At 40.0% G+C, this 15016-nt stretch overlaps 1 protein-coding gene across 1 annotated transcript; it reads right to left on the reverse strand.

The window, feature by feature from the left end:
- Positions 1-1918: 1918 nt before the first annotated feature.
- Positions 1919-13547, reverse strand: LOC121706478 (myosin heavy chain, fast skeletal muscle-like). Its single transcript, XM_042088249.1, has 41 exons — positions 13461-13547; positions 12964-13019; positions 12134-12346; positions 11899-12042; positions 11629-11785; positions 11382-11409; positions 11151-11265; positions 10939-11031; positions 10788-10851; positions 10596-10694; positions 10409-10512; positions 10175-10313; positions 9948-10066; positions 9708-9857; positions 9407-9577; positions 8998-9304; positions 8792-8862; positions 8556-8643; positions 8274-8391; positions 8022-8145; positions 7711-7847; positions 7350-7605; positions 7010-7252; positions 6745-6921; positions 6525-6670; positions 6312-6402; positions 5835-6224; positions 5592-5718; positions 5161-5279; positions 4863-5059; positions 4589-4772; positions 4306-4471; positions 4090-4214; positions 3678-3986; positions 3397-3600; positions 3147-3272; positions 2856-3026; positions 2656-2760; positions 2465-2560; positions 2157-2288; positions 1919-2036 (listed from the first exon to the last, which is right to left on the reverse strand). The coding sequence occupies exons 3-41, from the start codon at positions 12332-12334 to the stop codon at positions 2016-2018; spliced, it is 5814 nt and encodes a 1937-aa protein (XP_041944183.1). The 5' UTR covers positions 12335-12346; positions 12964-13019; positions 13461-13547; the 3' UTR covers positions 1919-2015.
- Between the last annotated feature and the right edge of the window lie 1469 nt (positions 13548-15016).

The raw sequence follows: 15016 nt of genomic DNA on the forward strand, positions 1-15016 counted from the left end.
ACATATTTCCTACAACAATTGGCTATGTTATACCGAAGATCCATATTGCTAGTTAGAAAGCTAACGATTTTACATTGGTGCTAACGCTAAGTGTTAGCTACGAGCCAAATTTGTCCTCAACCCTGGGGAATTGGAAGCGAATTAGGTTGGTTATGTACATAGTTTCAGCGTGAGTGCAGTTACATATACATACTGTATTTTTTCCGAACCGTTGTGTGTGTAAAGACATTAAAAACTAGGTATAGTGTGACTGCTGCCTTAATACATTGTAACCAATGGTATGATTCTTGTCCGTTCCCCTCTAAAAAGGGCGTAGTGCTGAGATTTTTTTCTGTATGACGTTTTTCTGGTCCAACATATTCCACACACATTTTCCTACTGTACAAGAAAGTTCTTCATTGTTGAAGTGGTGCATATTCAACATGTGTAGGTCCAATGAGAATGAGCTAAAATCAACCTTGAATAGGATTTGTTCAAACTAAATACAGTTACAGTAGGCTCATACGTTTTTGAAGCCATGCTAAAGTTGACTAAAAAGAGGAATATAAAATCATCTTTTGGAAATTGTTCTTAAAGGTTGTATCAGCAATTTCCCAAACATAAATGATCACATTCATCTAATCTTTCCTAACGATCCGCTAGCTGCCTACCCCATAAGCAGGCCGTCAAAAAACGTGTCTCTGTAGGCAGCCTTTAGATCTGTACACAAAAAAAAATTGCTACCAACAAGTGTTGCCAACCACTCAAAGGCAAAATAAAGTGTTCAGACCAATAACGTACGAGATGCGCGTTTAGGAGAGTTTCAATTGTGGGGAGGGAGTAGCGAGCTAGCGCTCTGTTATGTTTGAACATCAACAGAAGTGACGTTACCCCGCCATCGCTGACACAACCTTTGGTAACACTTAACTTGACAGTATCGACATAAGAGTGACATGACACTGTCATGAACACATGACACTGTCATGACACATGAACCCTAACCCTAACCTCAAATCCTTATCCTAACACTAACCCTAACTCTCACCCTAAACCTAACCCTAATTCTAACCCTAACTTGTTATGACAAAAACCGAATGTCACTTAATAACAGAAGCGTTATGCCATAAACGTTAATGACTTGTTAATGACACGTTCATGACAGTGTCATGTCACTCTTATGTCGATACTGTCAAGTAAAGTGTAACCCAACCTTTAATGCCTTAAGTAAAAATAATAAGGAAAATGAGGAAATTTTCAACCTTTAAGGACACCAATTTTCTTTGTGAATGAATAATGTATCATATATAAATAAATGTTCTTCCTTAAAATACAGAGGTCATAAGTATTCACACCCCTATGTTAAATTCCCTTAGAGGCAGGCAGATTTTTATTTTTAAAGGCCAGTTATTTCATGGATCCAGGATACTATGCATCCTGATAAAGTTCCCTTGGCCTTTGGAATTTAAATAGCCCCACACCATCACATACCCTTCACCATATCTCACGATTGGCATGGGGTACTTTCCATAAGATCATCTCTCAATGCAAATCAAGCCAGCTATTAGGCTAACTGAAATAAAACCATGCCAAAATCTAGGTATGGTACAGTAAAGGTTATAAATGAGTTTCACATGCCTAGAACTTGCCTAGAAGTTTACATTTGTATCACATTAAGATCCAAAGATACACACCCTTTTAATTTTGTGCATGGAAATTTCATCACAGAGATATCACAATGACCTCTAGCTGACCTCAGAGGTCAAACTGAGAATACCTCCACATCTTAAATCAAAGCTTATGTCATTAAGAACAACCTCTGGAGGCTTCATGCTTTTGTCATTCTGTGGACAATTTGTCTGATAATAGGAGCTTATCAGCTCCACCATGTAGAGCTTTGTAGTTTGCTTATAGGACAGCTAAATAACAATCAAACACAAAATTTGCAGAAATGTCTAACTATTTTATTGATCAAAGCCATTTACAAGTGAATCATATTTTATGGGTTCAGGTGTGACATTAATAGCTAATTTCAGTCTTCACTCTTCAGCCTCCTTGCCCTGTGGAGGAAGTGAGGAGAAGAAATACAAAACGTTAACACAAGGTGAAGAAAATGCTTTTAAAATCCATTTATATGTAAATAAAATGACTAAATTAACAGAAAACTCTTTGTATCTTACCTTGCCAAGTTCACGACTCTTGACCCTCAGCTTGTTGACCTGGGACTCAGCGATGTCAGCCCGTTCCTGAGCCTCCTCAAGCTCATGCTGCACCTTTCTGTGTCTGGACAAGTGAGTGTTGGCTTGTTCTTCCTGTAGGAACAGGAAATAGAAAAGTTGCAAAAGAATGTTTTTGGTAAAAACGTTCAAAGTATTTGATTGATATGTGACTGTATTTACAAAAGCAACATTATTGGTGATTGTATTAATATGTGAAATAATTTGGTGGTAAGTAATGTGTCATTGAATGTCTATCTGAATATACTCACAGCGTCCTCAGCCTGTCTCTTGTAGGCCTTCACTTTCAGCTGTAGCTTATCTACCAGATCCTGAAGCCTGGTTACATTCTTCTTGTCTTCTTCAGTCTGGAGAAAGAGGTTTATTGCTGTGTAATTATACATAACCTTAAAAATATTACAAATTCATTTATTAAAGATGTTTGCTCAGAAGTACACCGAACCTGATATGTGAGCTCCTTCACTCTCCTCTCATATTTGCGGACACCTTTAATAGCATCAGCTCCACGTCTCTGTTCAGCCTCAACCTCACCTTCCAGTTCACGCACCTTAAAAAAAAGAGATAGTATGATTCATTTTGGTATTACACATCAGACACCAATCAATCAATCATGGGTCAATGTGTATGTTTGGGATGTTGTACCCTAGACTCCAGTTTCTGGAGTTGTTTCTTGCCACCCTTCATGGCCAGGTTCTCAGCCTCATCCAGACGGTGCTGCAGGTCCTTGACAGTGACCTCCAGGTTCTTCTTCATCCTCTCCAGGTGAGAACTGGTGTCCTGCTCCTTCTTCAGTTCCTCAGCCATCATGGCAGCCTGAATTGTTTTTACATCTAAGTCATTGTTTTCTTTTGCCAAGTTTTTTGAAAATGGCAAAACGAACTAATAAAGTACATTCAGTCATGACTTTGGAAGAATTGAGTAAAATGGACTCACATCCGTTATGGCTTTCTTGGCCTTTTCCTCTGCATTCCTGGCTTCTTGGACCGTGTCTTCTACCTCCCCTTGGATTTGAACTAGATCAGCCTCCAGCTTTTTCTTGGTATTGATAAGACTAGTGTTCTGTTTGTATAAAAATAAGCATTGGTTATTTTGTTGATAAATTTTGAATTACATTCAATAAATAATATTGTATGACTAAAATACATATAGTTATTTGATAAAAAATGTGGTGGGATGCTCTCACCTGGGAGTGGAGCAGCGTTACACGCTCACTGGCATCCACCAGCTCCTGCTCAGCCACTTTGCGGCCTCTCTCTGTCTGCTCCAGGGCAGCTCTCAGCTCCTCAATCTCAGCCAGCATTAGGGTGTTCCTGCGCTCCACCATGGCAACCTGCTCTCTCATATCCTCTTGTCCTCTGAGAGCTTCATCAAGGTGCAGTTGAGCATCCTGATATTGCAATTAGTGTTATGTTTTATTGTAATTAAAGAACTGAAAAGAAGAAATGTGGATAATAAATGATTTACCTTGAGCTGTCCCTGAACATTCCTCAGCTGTTTCTGAGCTTCAGCTGCCTGGCGATTGGCATGGCTGAGCTGAATCTCCATCTCATTGAGGTCTCCCTCCATCTTCTTCTTGATTCTCAGGGCATCGTTTCTGCTCCTGATTTCAGAATCTAGAGTGCTCTGCATGGTGTCAATCACCCTCTGGCTGTTCCTCTTGATCTGCTCAATCTCCTCATCCTTCTCAGCCAGCTTCCTGTCAATCTCACTCTTGACTTGGGTGAGTTCAAGCTGAACTCGAAGAATCTTGGACTCTTCATGCTCAAGAGTAGCCTGAGGTTTAGAAATTCAGAAAAAAAAGTTAATTGAGCTAGTCACCATCAACTTATTTTCATCTTTCAAACATCTTTTTGTCCTCGGATCACAATGTTCTCACCTCTGCCTCTTCAAGTGCAGTGTGGATTTCACATTTTTCTGCTTCTACTGACTTCTTGGACTTTTCCAGTTCATGGATGGTTTTTCCTGTCTCACCCAGTTGCTCAGTCAAGTCTGATATTTCCTCTGTGGTGAAAATCAGAAAGATTCAATATGGGAGTACTTGGTGACTTCAATGTCTCATTTATATAGATTGAGTATGCTCAAAGATGCTTACGTTGCAGGTTCTTGTTCTCCCTCTTCAGGGTCTCCAGGTGATCCAGAGTCTCTTCATAGGAGTTCTTCATCTTGAAGAGCTCAGTGCTGAGAGAGCGAGCCTCTTTCAGAGCACCTTCCAGCTCAGCCTGGCCCTCCTCATACTTCTGCTTCCATTCTGCCAGCACCTAAATGTGTATAAAGACCATGTTAATTTTCATTACAAATAGAGTCATGCATATATATCAATGGAAAATTATGGCAATAGAATCATGTAATATCCAATTCTCATATGGTGTTTGTACTTTGTCAAAGTTTCTCTGTTTCTTGTCAAGGTTGGCAGCCAGTGCGTTTGCTCTCTCTACATCAATCATGAGGTCCTCCACTTCACCCTGCAGTCTCTGCTTGGTCTTCTCCAGAGAGGCACACTTGGCGTTCACAGCCTCAATGCACTCTTCAGCATCTTGGAGACGCTGGGCAAGTTTTTTCCTGGAAACAATTTAGACACATCAACTGTTAATATGTTATAACAATTTCTAAAATAACCTGATAGTATTTTATTAAACCACATCATCATACTTGGCTTCCTCCAGCTCCTCAGTGCGTTGGATGGCATCAGTTTCATATTTAGATCTCCACTGAGCCACCTCACAGTTGGCCTTGGACATTCCACGCTGCAGCTCAGCCTTGGCCTCCTGCTCCTCCTCATACTGCTCTCTGAGCATGTCACAGTCATGGCGAGCTGATTGGACAGCATGAGCCAGGGCGTTCTTGGCCTTTAGAAAATATTTCAAAAATATTAATCTACCAAAGATCATTTTAAGGATATACATATACATACATACAGCATACATATTTAAGAATTAGCTGAACTTGCCTTGACTTCCTCCTCCATTTGCCTTTTCAGCTCCTCAATCTGCTGAGTGTAAGCTTGCTTGCTTCTGGTCAGTTGAGTGACAAGGGACTCTCTTTCCTCAAGCTGGCGGCCCATCTCACCTATTTTATTGTGTTGTTGAAAGAAATGTGATAATAGAAAATACAGAGATTTGTACTGGACCCAGGGCAGTGCAACATGACAAGTATATAGTAGTCTGAGCATTGTAGGACCCTTTCAGTGCAGTTTTAAAGAGTTTCCCAAACTGTGACGTTTTGAGCTGAATGGCCTTCCTTGGAAACGTCATTGTTTGGGGAATATCATTACTGCATTGAAAGGGAGCCTGTGTTTCTTAGAGAATACTATAATTCTGCACATCAAACAGAACCAAGTAAGGCCCCTTCATATTTCCTTTTTACATTTGCATAACATACCATTTTCTGTTTGAAGTCTTGCTTTTTGTACACTGAAGTCATTTAAGTGACGGACATTTTCATCATTCTTAGTTTTGATTTCACTGAGTTGGTCCTCCAAAGTTCTGCACATCTTCTCAAGGTTTGCCTGTCACAGAGAGTAATTTTGTCAACTTCCATTCCAGATTGCCGTTGTCATGATGACTGCCGTTGTCATGATGACTTTTCAACTTTACATTTTTAAATCTTCACAAAAACATTTACCTTGGACTTGGCAACAGCCTCCATGTTACTGGAGAGGTCATCGATCTCCATTTTGTATTCACTCTTCTCCTTCTCCAGCTTTTGTTTGACACGCTGCAGGTTGTCGATCTGCTCACCCAGTTCCGCCACGCTGTCGGCCTGCTTCTTGCGGAGAGCGGCAGCAGTAGCTTCATGCTGCAGGGTGGACTCTTCAAGATCACGACGCAGCTTCTGGAACTCTGCCTCCCGCTTCTTGTTCATCTCAATCTGAGCAGAAGTGGCCCCACCAGCCTCCTCAAGCCTCTCACTGATCTCCTCAAGTTCTCTGGAGAGATCAGCTCTCTGCTTCTCAACTTTAGCCCGAGCAGCACGCTCAGCTTCAATCTCTTCCTCCAGTTCTTCAATGCGAGCCTGAAAGAAAGGATTTCGTAATTTTGAATGTTTCATAAATTAGCACATTTAGCTAAATGCACAACACATTCAGATTTAATGAAGCACCTGGAGTTCCTTTATCTTCTTCTGAAGCTGAGCTCCCAGTGATTGTTCATCTTCAACCTTCCCCAGAAGTTGACTAATTTCAAAGTCTTTCCTGTGTGAACAATTCCGCAGAGATGTTATGTATCAAACATCTTGAATTTATTTGTATTCAATTGCATTAATGCTAATTTATATTTTAAGAGTTAATAACTGGGGCTTTAAATAGTGTCTTACTTCTTGTTCTTTTCTTCAGATTGCTGCTTGTCATTCTCCAAATCCATTATGGATTCCTGGGCCAGTTTCAGGTCACCCTCAAGCTTTCTCTTGGCTCTCTCAAGATCCATTCGAAGCTTCTTTTCTTGCTCCAATGACCCTTCCAGCTAGGTTTGGAAAATATAGTCAATAATCATAGTCAATTTCATACTTTAGAAAAGCTCTTCTTTGATATACTTACATCATCCACTTGTTGTTCAAGCTTGGTCTTTGATTTAGTCAGAGTGTTGACTTTGTCTTCCTCTGCTTGAAGGTCATCCAGAGTCTGCTGGTGTGCCTCTTGGAGGGCTTTCTTCTCCTTGGATAATTTAGCAATGACTTCATCTTGAGAGGCCATCTCCTCAGTCAGGTTTTTAACCTAAGGGGATGTGATTTTAGTATAATGTTCTACATAATACTGCTCTATTGATAGAATGTAAAGAGTAAAGCACAAAAATGAATGCAACCTTGTTCTCTGTGGCATGTTTCTCTTTCTCCACTTTGGCCAGGGTGAGCTCCAAGTCATCAATGTCTTTCTTCAGCTCAGAGCACTCATCCTCCAGTTTCCTCTTCTTGGCAGTCAGCTCAGCGTTGATCTCCTCCTCATCCTCCAGCCTCTCGGTCGTCTCTTTGAGTTTGGCCTCCAGCTGAATTTTGCTCTTAATGAGACCCTCACATCTCTCCTCAGCATCTGAGAGGCCCTCAGATTCCTATAGTGAAATATATAGAAAAATATATGACTGAAAACATAATCCTTATCTCAAAATGTTTTACCTTTTTTCTACAAGCTATGAAATATCAACTCACAGCTGCCACCGCTAATTGCAGATCATTTTTTTCTTGCAGTAGAGAGACCATCTTCTCTTCAAGTTCCTTCTTCTTGGACAAGGCTTTTTCGAGGTCCACTTTCATTTTCTCATAGTTCTCCTTCATTGCTGCCATTTCTTTCTCAGTTTCAGCACTCTTCAGAAGAGGCTTGATCTTGAAGTACAGCTTCATCCATGGCCAGGTTTTCACATTCATGAATGAGCGGATGTTGTACTGTATACTATAGATAGCCTCTCTATAAGAATAAAGTTTAAGCAAGTTTAAGCATTTGACATTATTACCACATGAAGTCATCTTGAGTGTCTTTATTCTGTATTCTACTAATTTTATATCTTGTTACCTCCTTGCCATCATCTTCACAAACTCCTTTCTCATGACATATCCACGGCAAAGGGCCTGAGTCATTGTGACCAGAGTTGCTAATTTCTCATCTCGCATCTCCTCAAGGGTACCCAGCAAACCAGCTTTGAAGAACACCTGGAATTGGACAGAATATGCTGTCATGCTTGTTTTCCAACAACTCAAGATGATGAAATGACCATGGTAAATTTTCTAATAAATGTGATACTGGTAGAGCAAGAGACCTGGACCAGGAGACGAGATTGAGAATGAAAAAGCAAAGATGAGGCTTGAAAGTGACCTAGTGTTTACCTTAGTGTGTCCAAACTTGTACTGAGTTTGGTCCACATCAATGGAGCCCAAGAGCTTTTCTGAAGCCTTTTTGTTATCAATGAACTGACCATCCGGGATGACGCTCGCATTCAATACTTTGTATCTAAATCACGTATAATGAAAGCATAATAGAAAACAGGTAAACAGTTAAGATAAAAACGCAAACAAAAATAAAGGCTGTAGTAACTGCTGTTTTAGTTTTCAATTGAGATTTATATCTTATGATGATACCTCTGCTTGAAGTCAGCATAAAGGATTCTGCTGGGGAAGCCCTTTCTGCAGATTCTGATACCCTCCAGCACACCATTACACCTCAGCTGGTGGATGACCAGGAAGTTCTCCATCAGACCTTTGAGGAGAAGCAAACACAATTGAGGTGACACACTGAATGCTTTATAACAGCTTAGTAAATTGTCCATCAAACCTGTAAGGTGAAAGAAATATTTTGAATAAAGAGAGGTTTGGAAGGATAGGAAGTTTACATACATGTAATCATATCAATGTATTTCTCACCTGGTGTCTTTGACTCATTGGGAATCAAGCAGCGCACAAAGTGAGGATGAGTGCTCCTCAAGTTGGTCATCAGCTTGCCCAAGTTCTCCTGTGATTATGCATAGACAAATTAGAACAAGTCAAACAAGTAACTAAACACATCAACAATCTTTTGGTCAAAAGCTGTTTCAAAACATTTTTTGATCATATATCACATATCATTTGATCGTATATATATAAATCAACCATAAAGTCACCCTGAACAGAGCAGACACCGTCTGGAAGGAACCACCCTTCTTCTTGCCTCCCTTCTTGGCACCACCATCAGCTAAAAGATCAAACAAATACAAGAAGCACGTTTGGACTTGTGGACTCTGACCAGTGAACAGTGTAGCTGTGATGTGACAGTTGCTGATATGATATACCATATGCTTTAAATCATAATCAACGAAATCATGTCTACCTTCAGCACCAGCATGAGATGCATACAGATGACATAACAGTTTCACTGCAGACTTCTGGTACAGCTGCACAACTGAGTCGTTCAGTGGGTCCTTGTTCTTGTCCAGCCAGCCATTGATGTTGTAGTCCACAGTACCAGCATAGTGCACCAGGGAGAAGTGGGCCTCTGGTTTGCCCTTTACTGGTTTGGGTTTCTCAAAGCACTTGGTTTTGCCAAGATGCTGGTCATACAGCTTGTTCTTGAAGGTAGTGTCTGAGGCCTTGGGGAACATGCACTCCTCTTCAAGGATGGAGAAGATGCCCATTGGCTATTAAAAAGATCAAGTTTTAACATATTATGACTGATGTCTGTAGACCATTCACATATATATTAGTTTGGGTGAGCCCGGAAGAATCTGTGAGTACGCTACCTTCTCAATAAGCTCAATGCAGGCAGCCAGGTCCATACCAAAGTCAATGAACTCCCAGTCAATTCCTTCTTTCTTGTATTCCTCTTGCTCCAGCACAAACATGTGGTGATTGAAGAACTGTTGCAGTTTCTCATTGGTGAAGTTGATACACAACTGTTCCAAGCTGTTAAACTGTTTTTGTTTGTACAACAAGAAACAAAGTAAAACGTGAAATGTAAAAGTGAGATTAATAAAACTACACCAACTACTATAATTCAAATAAAATATAGTAACTTTGTTACTTCAAAGAATATGGTCTCACATCAAAGATCTCAAATCCAGCAATGTCCAGCACACCAATGAAAAACTGTCTTGGCTGTTTGGTGTCCAACATCTCATTGATACGGACGACCATCCACAAGAACATCTTCTCATAGATTGACTTACACAGAGCGCTGACAGCATTGTTGACCTAGTCAGGTAGAAATAAGATTGTGAATACATAATTGTGCAAAACATCTTACAGAATAGGTCAAGCTTTATGTTTTAGAATGTTTCTAACCTGTGGTACAGTCTGGCTCTTGGTCACAAACTCATTTCCGACCTTCACTCTGGGGTAGCACAGAGCCTTCAGCATGTCAGCAGAGTTCAGGCCCAAGAGGTAAGCGATTTTATCAGCAACTGAAAAAAGTCAATTTCAAGACACATTTAACACACTGTTGGCCCTCATTTGTATTTAACAGACTGCACTACATTTTAAGCACATGTGGAATTTATATTTTTCCTCACTTTCAGTGCCATCAGGCTCAGCCTGCTCTTCTCTCTGCTTCTGCTTGAACTTCATGGCCCCATGATGCATCACAGCACCAGTCAGCTTGTAGATGCCCATTTTCTCCTCAGCAGTGAAACCCAAGATATCAATAGCCGTCTAGGGGGACAAAGTGTTTAACATGAGATCCTTTACATTGCTTAATGTATTGATGTGAAGTATGGATTTGGCCAGGAAACCCTAAGATATCTTACATCTGTAGCTATGAGTTCTTCCACATCATTGATACTCTTTACAGTGATTTCACCTTGGCTGATCATTGGGAAATCATATGGGTTGGTGGTGATAAGAAGGGCATCTAAAATATACAAAATCCCAGTCATGTAGCACACAAATAATTTGTAAAAATATATAGTAGTTGTCATTTGCTTCATAACATACCAATCAGCTCAGCCTTGTGTCCAGTGCAGAGCTGGTAGAAGATGTGGTAGCTCCTCTCAGCAGACAACTGGAATGTCACTCTTGACTTCTCCAGCAGATCTGTGACATGCCATTTTTGATGATTAGATATTATTAAGTTTCTACAATTACATTCAATATTTACTTCTTTAATAGTAGATGATGACCACTTACATGTCTCAATATCAGCAGAGGCCAGTTTGCCAGTTGTGCCAAAATGAATTCTGATGAATTTACCCTGAAAGATTTGTAATGAAAAATTATTAAGATTGAACAAATCATTCCCTATTAAGTAATTTCATATGATTTTCTTCTAAATACTTACAAAACGGGAGGAGTTGTCATTCCTCACAGTCTTGGCATTACCATAGGCCTCCAGCAGAGGGTTGGCTGCAATGATCTGATCCTCTAGTGACCCCTGGAGAAGAAGTGAGGTCATTTAGTGAAGCTATTGTTTCCCAAAAAGTCAATATACATCTGATATGAGATCATAATGTAACTCTTTTTTTCTTTTTCGCCTTTTTTAGCTTTCCTCACCTGCATTTTGCCAGGGGTGGCCTCAGCTTTCTTTGATCCTCCAGCCACCGCAATTGTTGCAAAGTACTGGATGACACGCTTGGTGTTGACAGTCTTCCCAGCACCAGATTCTCCACTGGGGATAAACAGATGGAAAAGATGGATAGTTATTATATGTTCCTGTAGCTGAAAGGTAAATTATGTGTATGTGTATCACTGTTAGTAGGTTAGGTAATGTTGAAGAGTTCTTACGTGATCAAGATAGACTGATTTTCACGATCTGGAAAAGAATAGAGATCTCTTTTAGTGATCATTTAGATCCAACAGAAAGAGGAGTGTTATGACAAAACCTCAGAAGTTGGTGCATTATATGACAAATGGACTTCTGAAATATGCTCCAGAAACATGTTTACTATTTATCTTACCTTTGAGCAAACCTTGAAACATATATTTCTAAAATTTCCCATTTTATGAAGTCATATTTATATAAATATTATACCTTGAAGCATGAACTGATAGGCGTTATCAGAGATGGAGAAGATGTGGGGTGGAGCTTCAACTCTCTTCTTGCCTCTGTACCCAGCTACAACCACAGCATCGTACACTGGGAGCCACTTGTAGGGGTTCACAGTGACGCAGAACAGCCCAGAGTAGGTCTGAATGAGAATGAAAGAAAAACACAACAAATTATTATATTAGAAGCAGTTTCATTAAACACATTCAATTCAGTTATTGAACCAGTGTGAAAGTTCTTCAGTGTGAATCTTACATAGATCATCCATGCTGCATAACGCTCTTTGAGGTTGTACAGCACAGTTGGTTCACTGAGGTGGGTCATCATGGCCATGTCCTCAATTTTATCATACTTTGGAGGATTCATGGGATGGATTTCATCCTCCTTGACAGTGAGAATCTATGAAAATATGAATCACAAAGTTACAACTTGTAGGCTAGAGGTGACATCTCAAATGTGCAAACCCTGATTATTATCTACGATTACTCACTTTCCCACAGAGAGTTTTAACAGTGGCTTTGCCGCCTTCTCTTTTCTCAAGAACACCTTTTAGGTACATCTCATCCTTTTCAGCCACAAAGAAGGCTGTTTTGGCATCAAACGGTGCGTTCTGGGCCTCAATGCGCTCCCTCTCTCTCTTGCGGAGGTAGATGGCCGCCTCGCCAAAGCACTCCATCTCTGCATCTCCCATGTTGGCACTTTACTGTCAGATAGAAGTTGTAAGTGATTTAACTCTAATGCATCAGGATTTGCCATACTTTGCCTGTGAATAGCTTGAGTTTCTGAAATATTGGTCCTTTTTCTTTGAGGTGTTGCTTATGAGAAACTTTGAACTTCCACGTGCCAGTCAATGTTGTCTTTTATTATAACAAATTGAGTTTATGGATTTTTCATGAAATAAGTATGCTAGTATTACTTAGTAATGGCTGTAACTTCGCACTAGCCCCGGGTGTTAGTTGTCAGTGCAATTTGTACCATTCATGATAGGGTCAAGAATTTGGAAATCAATTGTAATATCTGACCAGAATTTTAGACAATTCTGAGATGACAAACTCAACTATCTCACTAGTCTTTGTGTCTTAAATGAATGGCATGGTCCAGAGATTTAACCATTCAGGACAAGGGCACATCCAGCCAATCAGAGTACCCATCTGCCTGTTAATCATGTCTGGCAGTGTTCGCACAGAACAGGGAAGGGTAGTGTATTGACAAATAGAAATAATATATGTTAGTAAATCATATGACCTTTAGAAATAATATTTAACCAAGCACAGAATGAATTGAGTTCTGAACTTTACAAGCAAAAAAAAATCAGCTTACCTTTTTCCTGCTTTCTAGAGGAAAATGTCTGTTGTTATAATAGGTGATGACACGACCTTAGGGACAGAAAAAACAGGACAACATATGACCAAGGGGTAAAAAGTAATACAATAATACTTTCTTGTCATGAATATGTGCTGGTGAGCCATAGAAAAATGACCCAAATGTTTTTATTTTGCATTATAAAACCAAAGTTACATTAAGTTGTTTTCCACATTATGTATGGAAATCCTCACTAACGTAAGAAATACATTTTTAGCCTGTTGGACGCCACTAGTGATTGCTACATTGAAGCAGTTGAATTAAAAGGAAGTGATGCTTCAAGAGTGAGTTTAAACTTGAAATGCATTAAATCAAAATAACAAAAACATGTTGACTTCAGGCAATAAGGAGGCAAACAACACTAGTTATTTAACTGGTTCTTGGTATAATGCTTTGCATAGCTAACCAAAACACAACACGGTGCAACAAAATAAGATGAAGTTCAAGCCACTCACCTTTGCTCTGTGCCCCTCAGTTGCTAGAGTGGACTGGGGAAGCCTCTTTTATACCGGCCCATGTCGCCTCCTCAGCAGTCCCCCTTTCGCTCTACTTGGTCATGCATTTTCTCTGTGGCTGCTCAAGAGTCTCCTCCAAGTTTCATCCTACAACTTCAACAGTATTATTTTTATCTCATGACAACTCATGTACAGCATCTCATACAAGCTCACTGCAGGCCTACATACTTACGATGGTACTTTTGGACAGTTCAAGGGTTTATCAAACATAGCTTTAAAAGTCAGACAATAGAAGCACAGTTGTCCAAATGTATAAATACATACACACATACATACCTACATACACACATACATACATACATATGTGGACAAAATGTGTTGTGTACAGTGACATAAATGCAAAAGATGTATTGTACTGTTTGTGAAGTTTAGTGTTTGTATAGCTGTCGGTAGCTGTATAGCAGTATAAACGTTTGGCATTGTTAAATATCTTTATGTTGGTTGTGTCAAACTGAAGAAATCTGTACTTCTGTATATTTTGCATATATATATATGATACTTTGGTAACATTTTGAAATGTTTCCAGCGAGTTAGTGAAAAAGCTATTTAAGTGTTGAAGACATGAGGTAAGGTGGATGATATGGTCAAGAATATTTCAGTGGGGCTTTACTCCAAGCTGCTGGTAAAAAGCTGTAAATAAGCTGCTGATTTGTGGAGACCCAAGGTCAGTTGCTTTTCGTTTGGGGCTAATGCCTGTTTTTATGCCCTCTGGCACAACGGAGATGCCTCATTTAGATGTGAGAGAGCTGGGAAATGTCACCCATCTACTGTTGCAAAGGGCCATACGTTTAACATTTTACTGGAATAAAGAATAAAGCTGTGTTCTTTCCCCTCCATCCTTACAGTGATGGAGCTGGTAGAGATGTCCTCTTTGAGTAGTTTGTGCCCTTAGTACAGGCTCATCTATCTCCATATCTCACAGACATAGAAATAGAGCACAGTTGTCTTTTGACCTCAACCCGGCTCCTTACAGCATTCTACATAAGGCATCTTCAAATGTCTTTATAGTCTTCAGCATTGTCACACTTTTTTGGAATGGATTTCCAACAGTTAAAACACAAGGGAGTTAATACTTTTACAGTCAGTGAGGGCTGTAAGATGACTCTTCTGGCAGCTGCTATTGTTTGGCTCTATTTTTGCATCGGCTTAACACTAATGGACAGAGACTCGCAGCACCGGTCTTTCTGTGTCACTCAGTATGTGGGCATCAAGCATCAATTTAGAAAGTGCTGACACAAATAAATACTTTACTTGAATCAAATATGAAATTAAATCAAATTAACATTTTCCACTTGATAGATGCATCTGAAACAGGATGTTGAAAATTAAGCAGGACACTTCCAGACTACAGTCTGACCTTCCTTCCTCCATTTTGCCAAGAATGTAGAATGTGGCACACAAGGGATCATGCAATAAGATGGGAAGATTCCGCAGACCGCGGCTTTATCCCATGGAAAGGTGATCTGTCACTGGCACACAAGGGAGGAGGGCTAAAA

This window comes from Alosa sapidissima, chromosome 4 (genome assembly GCF_018492685.1).
Source record: "Alosa sapidissima isolate fAloSap1 chromosome 4, fAloSap1.pri, whole genome shotgun sequence".
Classification (NCBI taxonomy): Eukaryota; Metazoa; Chordata; class Actinopteri; order Clupeiformes; family Clupeidae; genus Alosa; species Alosa sapidissima.